At 37.1% G+C, this 16,032-nt stretch overlaps 1 protein-coding gene across 1 annotated transcript in view; it reads right to left on the reverse strand.

Annotated features, from left to right (window-relative positions):
• Positions 1-16,032, reverse strand: part of KCNH8 (potassium voltage-gated channel subfamily H member 8) — a 364,781-nt gene that overhangs the window by 113,801 nt on the left and 234,948 nt on the right. Inside the window, exon 6 of the mRNA XM_006729977.3 lies at positions 1,023-1,180. Coding sequence (XP_006730040.1) covers positions 1,023-1,180 — 158 coding nt within the window. The remainder of the gene's footprint in view (positions 1-1,022; positions 1,181-16,032) is intronic.

The raw sequence follows: 16,032 nt of genomic DNA on the forward strand, positions 1-16,032 counted from the left end.
ACAAATGCACAAATCTGTACTAAATAGGCAGAATTACAGTTCAATCTTCATTCTGAAGTCAATAAGGACTGTATTTGAAAAACACTGATCACTTTAATATTGAAAACTGTGCTTTTAAATTCTTGATAGAGAATCTCAAGGGGTTGTTGACTGAGTAAGAAATATGTTTAATTTCAACTAATGTTTAATCAATTTTTGCCTATAATTGGTTCCTCTAGCAGCAAATTGCATTACTGACCCCAAAATGCTATTATACCTCCCTAAAAGTCTCTCTATGTATAAGGGAGCACTTAATGCTTTTAAGAACAATTGTTTAATAGTAAAAATAGCTACTACCACAAGTGGACATATTTGCTTTGCATGAGGAGGCATAAGGTTTTATAAAGGTTTTCCATGAAGAAAGTGGAGAAGTTACAATCCTAGAGAAAATTTAAAAATCCAATAGAGCTCTCAAGCTCATGGTCACTGTGTCATTTAGGTTTCTGCCCCACCCAACATTTTTACAAGAACTTCTAAGAAGTGGTTGAATTCTTTTATTTTAATTTCAGTATTTTTCTGTGTCTTGATTGGTCTTTTGTTTGTTTTGCCAGTGAATAATGAAATACTCAAGGGGTAGAGAGTAAAAGTCATAAAACTGGAAGAAATCTTAAACTCTCAGCTGAACTTCGGAGGCAAATATCTACTTAAGTAACACAAAGTAATGCTTGTATTCCCGCAGATGGTTTCCTAACCAAAGGATTTGTTCTGAGTCAATATTGATGATAAACTCAGGCTTTTGGTATATCCCGGTCTAGGTATTTAAATAACTCAAACAGGTAATGCAAATTTCAAAAGGAACTAACTTCCTCAAGTGGACAATCTGTGGCCTCCATACCATTGGCCACTTTGGTGTCTTTATTCAGGAGGGCACAAAGTCCTGGATGCATAAATTGTCACAAACACTTAAAACCTGAACATGTGGAAAATAAACACAGGGTTAAAAATAACCTTCAAGGTCATGTGGAAGAGTCCTCTTTACTCACCACTGTGACGTTGAAAGCATACAGGAGATCAAAAGGCAGGGCAGCGATTAAATCAATGATGAACCAGGTTGTGACGTAGTGGATGCAAATTGATCTTGCTTCAAAGATAACTTGGCCAGACTTGCTAACATAGGTTGTTCGGAAATTTAAAATAATATCTGCTTGAGAAAAAAAGATAAGAGAAAGAGAAGGAAGAAACAGAGAGAAGAAAAGGAGGAAAGACAAGGAAAAAAGGAAGGATGGAGGTAAGCAGGCATGCAGGCAGGGAGGAAGGGGGAGGAAGAAAATTGCATAAAATTAAAAAAAATCAGACAAACGGTAACCTCTTAATGTATTTCAGACTGATAATACCTGAAATACTCTTCTTGACAGATCCAGCTCAATTCAACAAACAGGTATTGAAGAAGGGTAAAGAAAATAATATTCTCTGAGCACTTAATACATTCCAGACATTGGGACACACGTTAGCATAATTAAAACGAGTAAAAATAGCAATAACAACAATAGTCATCAGTTACTAAATGCTCACTGCGTACTAGGCATTGTCCTAAGAACTTAGCATAGGTTATTTCACTTAATCCTCAGAACATGGTCTTAAGTAGACAGCATTACCTCCATGTTAAAGAGGCAAAAACTAAGTCTTAATGAGGAAAAGTAACACATCCACGATCATAATGTCAACAGTGGCAAAGATGATTTTGAGCACAGATATAATTTCTACTCTGTATTCTTTTTTTAATAAAATTCTACTTTATTTCATGAGCTAAGTTTTGTTAATCTCTGTGGGCACAGAACTCATCTCTGCCCTAAAGGCACTTATATTAACAAAATACCAGAAGATTCTTGTTTGGATTTCTAGGTTAAGTTTCCTCATTCCATTTTCACGGATGATGTAATCATTTCCCTACATCATTCTTTTGTTATATTTTTATTTTATATTTTATTATTTATTGAGCTTTTTACAAAATATGAGGCCCTCCTGAGCACTGGTCAAATGACAGCCAGAACCACAAAGATCATCTTAGGCTCACTCCTGCTATCTATGAATAAACATCTCGGAGTCTGTTATACTAGTCCCTGGGTTAAATATTATTAAAGCACTGGAAAAGATTACCTTTTCCTTAGTTTGTTTTAGAGTTGAGCACAACCAGGCCATAGGGAATTTCGGGATTGCTTCATACATGTAAGGGGGATAATGGATGAGTATTTTATGGACTGGTGAATTCAATAGAACATACTTCTCCATGGAACTTTGGTTTTGGAAGTGAATGTGGGAAGTAAATATGCCAGTCAAAGAGAATAGGAATTGAGGGAGTTATGAAGCAAATGCAAAGCTCTGAGTTACACGGTTATTGAATGAATTGGAATACTCTTTACAGTTAATTTAAACCTTTGAAAATTAGCAGAATAGGGTTGTGTGAGGATAAAAATTTGGTTTCATGATCACGATGATGATGGCAGTGATAGGACATACAGTAATGTGCACTTGGCATGTCATTTTTACTTTTCACTTCATGTTCACACTTGTGGTACACAGAATTCACTCTCATAAGATCTCCTCCCCTTAAGTGAGGGTGGAACCTGTGAGCATGATAAGATATCATGCCATGATCATGTTGTAGGATATGGCTAATGGAAGAGTCACCTAGGTGGCCTGACTTGATCAGGTAAGCCCTGTCCAAGCAAGTTTTCTTCAGCTGATGGTAAGGGATTGGAAGCCAGTGAGACATATTCTTCCTTGCCCGGAAGAAAGCAACGGCCACAATGTGGAAAGGATCACGTGGCAGGGAAGGGCGGGCAGTCTCCAGTTGCTGAGAGTGGCCCCTTGCTGACATCTATCACGAAATGGGGACTTCCATCCTGAGGAAATGCATTCTTCCAACAGCCACATGAGTTTGCAAGTGGATCTTAGGCTCCAGAAAGAAACACACGTTAGTTGGCACCTGGATTTCAGCCTTATGAGGCTCTGAGCAGAGCATCCAGCTAGGCCAGACCTATCCGACCTATAGAAACTGAGATAATAGTTGTTTTAAGTTGCCAAGTTTGTGGCAATTGGCTCTGCAGCACTAGAAAAATGAATACAACATAGGAACTATGACAAGACAGATTACTATTACATTATTATAGATAACACACATGCAATTAGCATGAGCCCGGTACTCTTCTGGGCCCTGTATAATCATAATCTCATGGACTCCTTACAACAATGCTAAGAGGTAGACAGTTTTATTATGCTCTTTTACAGATGAGGGAATTGAGGCGCAAAGGAACTGAAGTGACTTGTCCAGGGTCACACAAATGATGAAACTGAAGCATAGGATTAAACTCCTCAGCTAGTTAGTCAAAGAGCAAGACCCAAATCCAAGTCTCCTAATTTCCAATTCAGCACTTTGGCTTTTGGTACCTTCACAGAGGCCAGTCTCCTCCCAAGTCTGGAAGCAAGTTCTAGATGACTTAAAAAGAAAACAATAAACTTTTCTAGTCTACTGTGAATGATCCAACTTTTTAAAATGGCATTATTAAAAGTCACATTTTTGTCAAAAAAATAAAAAATATTGAAATAGTTCTATTGCTAATATTGAGAATCTGAAACGAAGAAGCAGTGGCTAAACCATTCACAAAAGATGAAAACAATCCCAAGGTGATTTTTGCTGCAAAGTAAAAGTGTTATCACAGCCAAGTTGCAAAGCATCATGGCCACCAAGAAGGAACAGAACACAGTGGAATGCCATCAGGCTGTTACGGTAGCATGTGAACTTCCCATTCTTTCTCTTAACTTTCTGGGTTCATGTATTTCCTTATCAGGAAGCCACTTTAATGGGTCAGGCCACCAGCTGTTGAAATAAAGCAGGGATTTCAACTTCCTGCTTTCCAAAAGAAAACTCAGATTAGGCATTTCGGTTTTCTTTCTTTTTTTTTTTTTTAAGATTTTATTCATTTATTTGACTGAGACAGAGACAGCGAGAGCAGGAACACAAGCAGCGGGGAGTGGGAGAGGGAGAAGTAGGCCTCCCGCAGAGCAGGGAGCCTGACACAGGACTCGATCCCAGGACCCTGGGATCATGACCTAAGCCGAAGGCAGACGCTTAACAACTGAGCCATCCAGGCGCCCCTAGGCATTTAGGTTTTCATCTTATGAGTGAGAAATCCAGAGTTGTTTACCAAACCCTTCCGGTGATCTGTGGTTTCCATAACACAGGCAAATTCATTATAAGATTGGAGGGACAGAATCCAATTCCGTAAGTCTGCAAGTTCATTATAAGATTGGAGGGACAGAATCACTAAATTCTCCTCCTGAAACCAACATTACACAATATGTTAACTAACTAGAATTTAAATAAAGATTTGAAAAAAAAAGGAAAAGAAAAAGATTGGAGGGACAAATTCCTTGCATATTTACTAACTGATCACCCGTTCTAGAAATTTCACAGAAAATCCCCTGCCACCATCCACATTCCTGGGGCACTCCCATGAATGGAGGAATGAATAAAATGACTGGCCTTTGGTTGATTGATGCAGCAAACATTTTTAAAGCTGTGTAGTAAATTATGTGTTTGACTAAAAAATAAAAGAGGTGCAGACTTCTGAATAGAAAAGACATTTTCTTGGATGAGTCATTACAGAATATCAGTTTAGAAAGCTTTTAAAAAATAATTTGTTACTCATTTGAGTTAATTGGGTGAACAGAAGATATGCTAATTTCAGGTTTTAAAAAGAAATAATTATAAGACTTTTATACACAAATAGTGATAATAGTTAAAGAATATAAAAGTGATTATTTTTAAATCTATGGATACAAATCTATTTTTGAAATACATGAATACATTAGGCTTATTTTCAGGGAGAAAAAACTACATATATATCATATTCTAAGATTTCCAGGATAATGGTCTTATTGTTGTGCAAAACTGTAGGTTTATTCCATGGTTAGTATTATTTTTGGAAAGCTCATTTCTAAGAAACCTACTTTTGTCATATGCATAAAAATAGACATAATCCTGGTGTATTGTGATTTACAAAAACTTTCTCACATTCATGAGTTTGTGTAACAATACCAACTCTCTCAGGTGTATTATTTTATGACTCAGGAGATTTAAGAACCTTGTTTAAAGCCATGGAGAGAGTAAGCAACAGAGGACAGGGCATCTATTGACACTTGATCCCATTTTCTTTCCATTATCTTCAAGATTACCACACTTCCCAATATATTTTAGAGGGAATAACAATAGGTCGGTGCAGTGAAATGCATTTCTGATCATAGCCCTTGGGTCAGACACGGCATCAGCACCACCCAGGTAAAAGAATGTCACAGAAGTGACATAGGAGTCACAGAATTGAATGTAAGGTAATGAACTGTCTTTGATTCTGTCTAGGCACAACAGGGAACACTCTGTTTTCTCTCCACTGATCAGAATGTGGTATCTGTGTTCGAGAACCAAGGGAACACGATGCTTATAAACATCCGCTTAAATGGGAGAGCAGAGATGGTTATGCAAGTTCTCTAAGAATGAGGGAAGCATAGAATAAAATAAGATTCTCATGAGGAAGAAAAGAGCCTTCCTTCCAGAGCTGGTGTCCCTTCTAAGAGAATCACAGCAGCAAAGTGGAGCTTGGCAAACGTTGGCTACAGCTGCTTCTCCCCCTGTGCCTGTCTCACTTCCTCTAAAGGCTGTGTATCTTTGGCAATTAAATCAGTGACTCCTTCAAAAGTTACAGGAAGAATGTGGTCTCCTCCAGGCAGTCCACAATCTACCTGAAAGGCAACAGTATGGTTTCTATTTTGAGAAATCTGGAAAGCATAAGTATAATGTTTCTTGACATATGTTGGAAAATACATGAAAGCATACTACCATGAAAGACTATGGACTCTGAGAAACAAACTGAAGGTTCTAGAGGGGAGGGGGTGGGGGGATGGGTTGGCCTGGTGATGGGTATTTTTTTTTTTTAAGATTTTATTTATTTATTTGCGAGAGAGAGAATGAGAGACAGAGAGCATGAGAGGGAGGAGGGTCAGAGGGAGAAGCAGACTCCCCGCTGAGCAGGGAGCCCGATGCGGGACTCGATCCCGGGACTCCAGGATCATGACCTGAGCGGAAGGCAGTCGCTTAACCGACTGAGCCACCCAGGCGCCCTGGTGATGGGTATTAAAGAGGGCACATACTGCATGGAACACTGGGTGTTATACGCAAACAATGAATCATGGAACACTACATCAAAAACTAATGATGTAATGTATGGTGATTAACATATAATAAAATTTAAAATATAAGAAAAAAGAAAGCATACTTATTATTATCCAAATTTCTTTGTGTAATCTTTCTCATTAATTCTGTTTATCATCAACATGCACAATTGTCCATAAATACACACACACACACACACACACACACACACACAGACACACAGTTCGAACCAGGAAAAGTATTCTAAAAACCATAACAAATTAATTTATAAGAATTTACTGCCTCAAAACCTTGCTGTCTCATGTGCTTGTATGTACATACATAATCCCTTGTAACACATGGTGCTGGTATCATGTGTAATGAGTAAATAAGCAGGGCAATAGAGAATCATCATATCTACTCTATGTGGTTTATAGAATTTCCAAAAAATTGGTCATAACATATACTACCAAAATGAGGCGAAATATAATTAAATTCTCTGACGATTCAGATAGCACTTAATTATTTTCAGGATAATCAATTTGCCTTGTTGTATTTCAGTTTTACATAAGCATGATTCAAATAAAGACAAATAATAGAGAGCTAACTGTGTACATGTTCTGTTTTCATATTGTTAAGACCTCCAAAAATAAGTATTTCATTTCACTCCCACACTAAACAGCTATGTATGTGGACTAAAAAGCAGGAAGGTTAAATCCATTTTTTTTTCTAGTTTGATTTCTTTGAGAACTATATAATTAGAAAGTAAAAGAAAAAAAGGGTGAATTTGATATGGCACAAATTAATAGATTTTTTTTCTTTATTAGTATGTAAGCCAGTTGGGAAATAATTTAAAAATCATATTGGCTTACTTGTTAAGAAGTAAATTAAAATATAATGATGTTCATGCGAGCATATGCATCACATACAAGTAATTAATATCTTCATTTAGCCATTTCTTTAAAAATTAATCAATGTAGTACAGCGTGGGTGGAAGGATATTTAACTAAACCAGCTGCCAACTCATATTCTAAAGATACCAAGTCTTTTTTCATTGCTGATGAGGCACTCTGAACACAGTATGATGTCACAGCAAATTGAGCTAAAGGTGTGGGAAATTGAATAACCGAGAGCTAATTAATGAAGAAGTTTGAGGGACTAACAATCCTAAGAATGTAATTGACTGTCTATGTTAGTGGATGAGATTTTCATACCACTCCATCCTTGCTCATCTTGTCAGCATTTGTTCCTCTTGCTTACTTTATTTTTTTTTTATTATTTTTTTTAATTCTTACGTTAATCCCCATACATTACATCATTAGTTTTAGATGAAGTGTTCCATGATTCATTGTTTGTGCATAACACCCAGTGCTCCATGCAGAATGTGCCCTCCTCAATACCCACCACCAGGCTAACCCATCCCCCCACCCCCTTCCCCTCTAGAACCCTCAGTTTGTTTTTCAGAGTCCATCGTCTCTCATGGTTCGTCTACCCCTCCGATTTCCCCCCCTTCATTCTTCCCCTCCCGCTACCTTCTTCTTCTTCTTCTTCTTCTTCTTTTTTTTTTCTTAACACATATTGCATTATTTGTTTCAGAGGCTTGCTTACTTTAAATGAGAGCTCTATGATAAAGAAAAGGCAGCAGACTCTGAGAAATAGCATTTAAGAGCAATCGCCTGAAGAAGGCGGCAAGCAGGTGCATCAAGGGGTGATTGATGCTGGTATTGACTTCTGGTTTGTACCAGTGTGGCCTGTGTTATCATGGTGGACCCGTACATTGGTTTTGACCTTCGATATCAACATCACATGGACCTACGTAGTAGGGAAGGGACCTAAAAGTCACTATAACTTGAAGTAAACTTTTGCCAACTTAAATCTCCACCCGTTTTTTATACAGACTGCTCCCATTCTTTATTGAAAGGGCTAAAGTATAGCTATCTCTTTCAGCTTTGCAACATCCTTAAGCACTATAAAAATAACCCTACTGATGACCTGTTGTGCTCTTTGCCCCATGCAGGGCCCTTGGCACTTAAAGATGGACAAAACGTGCAAAAAATGATGCCTTGTCTCATAGCCACAGACTCTGATTTTATTATCTGGTATCATTCCATCTTTTGGTGCATAAGTAAGCCCCATCTGTGAATATGCTGCCAGGTCAAGAGAGATAGCACACACTTACTGTCTATAAACTAATTATTTTATTATATTGATTTTGTACATTGTTTTCATTTTATTGTATAAGTCAACATGTAAAAAGACTTCTGCATAGCATGCACATTGATATGTGTAAAAACTACCAATTTGGGGTCCCTATAAATTATTCAACTTTGTTTCAGTGATACATAGCTCTAAATTAGATATTGAACTTTAGAATTACCAGATCATTTTTAATAATAATTTGATGATTAAACATAAACCTACTTTAAGACCATGATTCATGCATATGCCACTTAATTATAGAAATCCCTTTGGCATGCTTATTCTGTCTATAGTTATACTGAACAGGTGGTAAACTTTCCAAATTTAAGTACAATAGAAAATATAAGGACTGTCATATCTATAAATATCCAATCATGAAATTTTTAAAAAACCCTAAATGCTGAAGTCTACTAATTTCATATGAAGTACATATTGCTTATTCAAGTAATAAAACTTAGAATTGATGAAAACTGAGATAGATTAAAAAATGTATTGGTACAATTAATGTTTGCCCCAAAGTGAAATCCAACATATATATCCTCATTAGAGAGAAAAATTTTAGATTAAATAATAAGGTCTTTTATGGTTATTACACTTTAATTAGGACTTTCATGATCATTTTCATATTTGAGGAAAATAGTGCCCTTAGTATTTATGGCAGTCTTTAGTGCTGCTTACCAAGAATTCCTGGCTCTCTACCTCCTGGTATGATTATATTTTATGATTATATTTCCCCACCACCTGAAGAGATTGTGTGTCTCACTTAGGCTAAAATTACAAGAGCAGAAGTAGCCTGAAACACTCTGGGCAAAATTTTGAGAGCTAGTGTGCAATTCCTCACATTTTCTTCTTCCTGCCTTGATGGTCATGGGAACATGTGGCAAGATGGAGTCTCTGTCAGCCTAGGTTTCTGACTGACTACAGTGGACAGAACTCACAGCTGACCCACAATGGACACAGCGTGAGGGAGACATAAACCATTTTGTGTTATATCCCACTGAGATTTTGAGGTTACCACAGCCCATCCTGACAAATACGTATTCCTAAAAGGCTGTAGAGCAGAGTGGCTAACAGTGAGTATCTGGAATCACACTTCTTGGGTTATAACCCATTGAGCAGCATTAGCTGCTACTGTCCTTATCAGTATTAGTAATATTACTAGTAGTAATACTACTACCATTCTGTAGGATTCAAAACTGAGAAACAGGGACAATGAATGACTTACCTAAAGTTGCCTAAGAAATTCATACTGTTACTTTTATTGTTACTTTATAGATCTGATACACATAATATATGGTGCTAACATGACAATAAAATTATAAAAACAATGAGTATAATAATAGATAGCATTTTTAAGGTCTTCCTACCTGATAGGGTTTGTTTTAAATGCTTTTTTTTTTTTAAAGACTTTATTTATTTATTTGACAGAGAGAGACACAGCGAGAGAGGGAACACAAGCAGGGGGAGTGGGAGAGGGAGAAGCAGGCTTCCTGCGGAGGAGGGAGCCCTATGCGGAACTTGATCCCAGGACCCTGGGAATCATGACCTGAACCGAAGGCAGACGCTTAACGACTGAGCCACCCAGGTGCGCCTTAAGTGCTTTATATATATTACCTATTTTGATCCTTACATGGTCACTATGAATTAGGTCTTATGTCCATTTAGTGATAGAGTACAGGCTCAGAATTAATTAGCCCATGGTTACCCAATTAAAAAATGGGAGAGCTGGAATTTATACTTAGAGTCTGCCTGTATACAACCACAAAGCATTTTTTATTATAATTCTTCACCTTCTTGCAGTTTAGGAAGGGAATTCTTCTGGTGAGATCTATGAACTACCTTTTGAAATTTAGGTACTTTTTAGAGTCATAAGAAGATAATATGTAGTATTTGACTATAGATTGCTATATATAACATTATTCAGCATCTTTAAAACTTCTGGTTTTTTATTTCTTCAAATTTTTATTTAAATTCTAGTCAACACACAGTGAAATATTGGTTTCAGGATTAGAATTCAGTGGTTCATCACTTACATATAACATCCAGTGCTCATCACAACAACTGCCCTCTTTAATACCCATCATCCATCTACCCATCCCCCACCTACCTCCCTTCATCAACCCTCGGTTTGTTCTCTGTCTTTAAGAGTCTCTTAGGGTTTTTTTCCCTCTCTCCTCCAGCTTGCCCCATATGTTCATCTGTTTTGTTTCTTAAATTCCACATATGAGTAAGATGATATGATATTTGTCCTTCTCTGACTTATTTCGCATAGCATAATACATTCTAGCTCCATCCACATCATTGCAAATGGCAAGATTTCATTCTTTTTGATGGCTGTATATAAACTACATCTTCTTTATCCATTCATCAGTCGATGGACATTTGGGTTTCTTTCCATAGTTTGGTTATTGTTGATAATGCTGCTATAAACATCAGGGAGCATGTACCCCTTTGAATCTGTATTTTTGTATCCTTTGGGTAAATACCTAGTAGGGCCATTGCTGAATTGTAGGGTAGTCCTATTTCTAATTTTTTGAGGAAGCTCCATACTGTTCTCTAGATTGGCTGCACTAATTTGCATTCCCACCAACATTTCAAAAGGGTTCCCCTTTCTCTGCATCCTTGCCAACACCTGTTGTTTATTGTGCTGTTAATTTTAACCATTCTGACTGGTGTGAGGTGGTACCTCATCATGGTTTTGATTTGCATTTCCCTGATAATGAGTGATGTTGAACATGTGTCTGTTAGCCATCTGGATGTCTTCTTTGGAAGTGTCTATTCATGTCTTCTGCCCATTTCTTAACTGGATTATTTGTTTTTGGGGTGTTGCATTTGGTAAGTTCTTTATACATTTTGGATACTAACCCTTTATCAGATATGTCATTCCCAATATGTCATCTCCCATTCCTTAGGCTGCTTTTTAGCTTTGTTGATTGTTTCCTTTGCTGTGCAGAAGCTTTATATCTTGATGAAGTCCCAATAGTTCATTTTTGCTTTGGTTTCCCTTGCCTCTGGAGATGTATCTAAGAAGAAGGTGCTATGGCTGATGTCAAAGAGGTTGCTGCCTGTGTTTTCCTCTAGGATTTTGATGGTTTCCTGTCTCACATTGAGGTCTTTCAACCATTTGGAGTCTATTTTTGTGTGTGGTGTAAGGAAATGGTCCAGTTTCATTCTTCTGCAAGTGGCTGTCCAATTTTCCCAACACCATTTGTTGAAGAGACTGTCTTTTTTCTATTGGATATTCTTTCCTGCTTTGTCGAAGATTAGTTGATCATATAGCTGTGGGTTCATTTCTGGGTTTTCTGCTCTGTTCCATTGATCTCTGTGTCTGCTTTTGTGCCAGTACCATACTGTCTTGATAACTACAGCTTTGTAATATAGCTTGAAATCCAGATTCGTGATGCCTCTCTCTTTGCTTTTTCAGGGTTGCTTTGGCTGCTCAGGGTCTTTTGTGGTGCCATACAAATTTTAGGATAGTTTGTTCTAGCTCTGTGAAAAATGCTGGTGGTATTTTAATAGGGATTTCATGAAATGTGTAAATTGCTTTGGTTAGTACAGACATTTTAACAACGTTTCTTCTTCCAATCCATGAACGTGGAAATGTTTTTCCATTTCTTTGTGTCCTCTTAAATTTCTTTCATAAGCGTTCTATAGTTTTCAGAGTACAGATCTTTTACCTCTTTGGTTAGGTTTTTTCCCTAGGTATCTTATGGTTTTTGTTGCAATTGTAAATGGGATTGATTCCTTGATTTGTTTTCCTGCTACTTCATTATTGGTGTATAGAAATGCAACAGATTTCTGTACATTGATTTTATATCCTGCGACTTTGCTGAATTTACGTATTAGTTTGAGCAATTTTTTCGTGGAGTCTTTTGGGTTTTCTGCATAGAGTATCATGTTATCTGCAAATAGTGAAAGTTTGACTTCTTCCTTTGATGACTTGGATACCTTTTATTTCTTTTTTGTTGTCTGATTGCTGAGGCATAGACTTCTGGTATTATGTTAAATAGTAATGGTGAGAGTGGACATCCCTATCTTGTACCTGACCACAGAGGAAAAGCTCTCAGTTTTTCCCCATTGAGAATGATATTAGCCGTGGGTCTTTCATATATGGCCTTTATGATGTTGAGGTATACTTTTTATCAAAAATTGATGATGTATTTTTTCAAGTGTTTTTTTCTGTATCTATTGAGAGGATCATATGGTTCTTATCCTTTCTTTTGTTAATATGGTGTATCACGTTGATTGATTTGCAAATATTGAACCACCCCTGCAGCCCAGAAATAAATCCCACTTAATCATAGTGAGTAATTCTTTTAATGTACTGTTGGATTTGATTTGTTAGAATCTTGCTGAGAATATTTGCACCCATGTTCTCAGGGATATTGGCCTGTGATTCTTTTTAGTGGGTTCTTTGTCTGGTTTTGGAATCAAGGTAATGCTGGCCTCATAGAAGGAGTTTGGAAGTTTTTTTTCCATTTCTATTTTTGGAAAAATTTGAGAAGGGTATGTATTAACTCTTCCTTTAATATCTGGTAGAATTCCCCTTGTTTGTTGGGAGATTTTTGATTACTGATTCAATTTCTTTGCTGGTTATGGGTCTCTTCAAATTTTCTGTTTCTTTTTATTTCAGTTTTGGTAGTTAGTATGTTTCTAAGAATTTGTCCATTTCTTCCAGATTGCCCAGTTTGTTGGCATATAATTTTTCATAATATTCCCTTATGAGTATTTGTATTTCTGGGGTGTTGGTTTGTTCTCTCCTCTTTCATTTGTGATTTTATTTATTTGGACCTTTCTTTTTCTTTTTGAGAAGTTTGGCTAGCAGTTTATCAATTTTATAAATTATTTCAAAGAACCAGCTCCTGGGTTCATTGATCTGTTCTACTGACTTTTGTTTGTTTCTATATCATTTATTTTTCTCTAGTCTATATTATTTCCCTTTTTCTACTGGCTATAGGCTTTATTTGCTATTCCTTTTCTAGCTCCTTTAGGCATAAGGTTAGGTTGTATATTTGAGACTTTTCTTGCCTCTTGAGGTAGGTCTGTTTTGCAATATACTTCCTTCTTAGGACTGCCTTTGCTGCATCCCAAAAGTTTTGGACTGTCATGTTTTCATTTTCATTTGCTTCAATGTACTTTTTTATTTCTTCTTTAATTTCCTGGTTAACCCATTTATTCTTTAGTAGGATGTTCTTTAATCTTAATGTATTTGTGGTCTTTCTGATTTTTTTCTTGTAGTTGACTGCAAGTTTCATAGTGTTGTGGTTGGAAAATATACATGGTATGATCTCAATCTTTTTGTACTTGGGGAGGGCTGATTTGTGAGCCAGTATGTGATCTATTCTGGAGAATGTTCCATGTGCACTTGAAAAGAATGTGTATTCTGCTGCTTTAGGATGAAATGTTCTGAATGTATCTGTTAATTAATCTGGCTAGTGTGTCATTCAAAGCCATTGTTTCCTTGTTGATTTTCTGCTTCAGTGATCTGTCCATTGCCATAAGTGGGGTGTTAAAGTCCCCTACTATTATTGTAGTATTATTATTAATGAGTTTCTTTATGTTTGTTATTAACTGATTTATATATTTGTGTACTCCCAAGTTGGGGGCATAAATATTTACAATTGTTAGATCTTCTGGATGGATAGACCCCTTAATTATAATACAATGTCCTTCATCTCTTCTTTCAGTCTCTGTTTTAAAATCTAGTTTGTCTGATATAAGGATTGCCAACTCGGCTTTCTTTCGATGTTGATTAGCATAATAGATGGTTCTCCATCCCCTCACTTTCAATTTGCAGGTGTCTTTAGGTCTAAAATGAGTCTCTTGTAGGCAGCATATAGATGGGTCTTGTGTTTTAATCCATTCTGATACCCTATGTCTTTTGTTTGGAGCATTTAGTCCATTTACATTCAGAGTGATTATTGAAAGGCATGAATTCAGTGCCATTGCGTTACCTATAAAGTTGGAGTTTCTGGTGGTGTTCTCTGTTCCTTTCTAGTGTTTGCTGCATTTGGTCTTTCCCCCTGCCACTGAAAGAGTCCCCCTTAATATTTCTTGCAGGGCTGGTTTAGTGGTCAGGAATTCCTTCAGTGTTTGTTTACCTGGGAAACTCTTCTCTCTCCTATTCTGAATGACAGCCTTGCCAGATAGAGTATTCTTGGCTGCATATTTTTCCCATTCAGTACAATGAATATATCCTGCCATCTCTTCTTGCCTGCCAAGTTTCTGTGGACAGATCTGCTGCAGACCTGATCTGTCTTCCCTTGTAGGTTAAAGACTTTTTTTCCATTGCTGCTTTTAGGAGTCTTTCCTTGTCTGTGTATTTTGTGAATTTGACTATGATGTGCCTTGGCAATGGTTGGCTTTTGTAGAATTTAATGGGAGTTCTCTATGCTTCTTGGATTTTGATATCTGTGTTCTTCCCCAGATTAGGGAAATTTTCAGCTATAATTTGCTCAAATAAGCCTTCTGCCCCATTTTCTCTCTCTTCATCTTCTGGGATTCCTATGATATTAATGTTATTATGTTTTAATACGTTGCTGAGTTCCCTAAGTCTACGTTCATAATCCATTACCTTTCATTCCCTCTTCTTTTCAGCTTCATTATTTTCCATAATTTTATTTCCATTGATTCATTCCTCTGCTTCATCCATCCTCACTGGCATCCTTTTGGGTTTGTATCTTGGTTATAGCATTCTTACTTTTGGCCTGACTAGATTTTAGTTCTCTTTTCTCTGGAGGAAGGGATTCTCTAGTGTCTTCTATGCTTTTTTCAAGCCCAGCTTGTATCCTTATAATTGTCTTAAATTCTAGTTTAGACATGTTACTTATATCCATATTGATTAAATCCTTGGCTGTTATTTCTGCTTCCTGTTCCTTCTTTAGGGGTAAATTCCTCCATCTTGTCATTTTTTCCAGAGGGGAAAAAAAAGAAAATCTAGTTCCTAGGTGTTTTTTGGTCTGTTTGTTAAAAGAAGCTAGATCCAAAAAATAAAAATAAAAACATACGTATTAAAATATATATAGATAATATATATATGTAAATAAAAATTAAAAAGGAATTAAAAAATAAAAATAAGAGTGCCTGGGTGGCTCAGATGGTTAATTGTTGGCCTTTGGCTCAGGTCATGATCCCAGGGTCCTGGGATCAAGTCCCATATCGGGCTCCCTACTCAGCGGGGAGCCTGCTTCTCCCTCTCCCTCTGTGGCTCCCCCTGCTTATGCTCTCTCTCTCTGTCAAATAAATAAATAAAATCTTAAAAATATATATATATAAGTAAAAAGGAAGCTAGATCTTGTTTCCCATAGAGCTGAAGCTTTGCAGCTCTCTATGACAGCAGACTTGGTGCGAGTGAGGAGTTTGTGCTGGTCTTCTGGGGGAGGGTCCTGTTGTGCTGATTCTCAGACAGACTTGCCCTAGTGGAGATATACTTACAGGGCACAGGGGGACAGGGCTTGGTGTAAGCAGTTCCAGTCTTCACTTGGCAGTGCTGTTTAGCTCACTGAAGTTGGTCCTTACTGACAGGCAGGGGGCAAAATAGTGTGGCCCCACTCTCTTGTTCCTGGAGCTGAGGGTTTGTGCCCACCACTCTTCAGAAAGCCCTTACAGAAGAGCAAACAATCACTCCTCTAGTAACCCCAGCTTCCATC

Source organism: Leptonychotes weddellii, chromosome 1 (assembly GCF_054177405.1).
Source record: "Leptonychotes weddellii isolate Sample4059 chromosome 1, ASM5417740v2, whole genome shotgun sequence".
Lineage (NCBI taxonomy): Eukaryota > Metazoa > Chordata > Mammalia > Carnivora > Phocidae > Leptonychotes > Leptonychotes weddellii.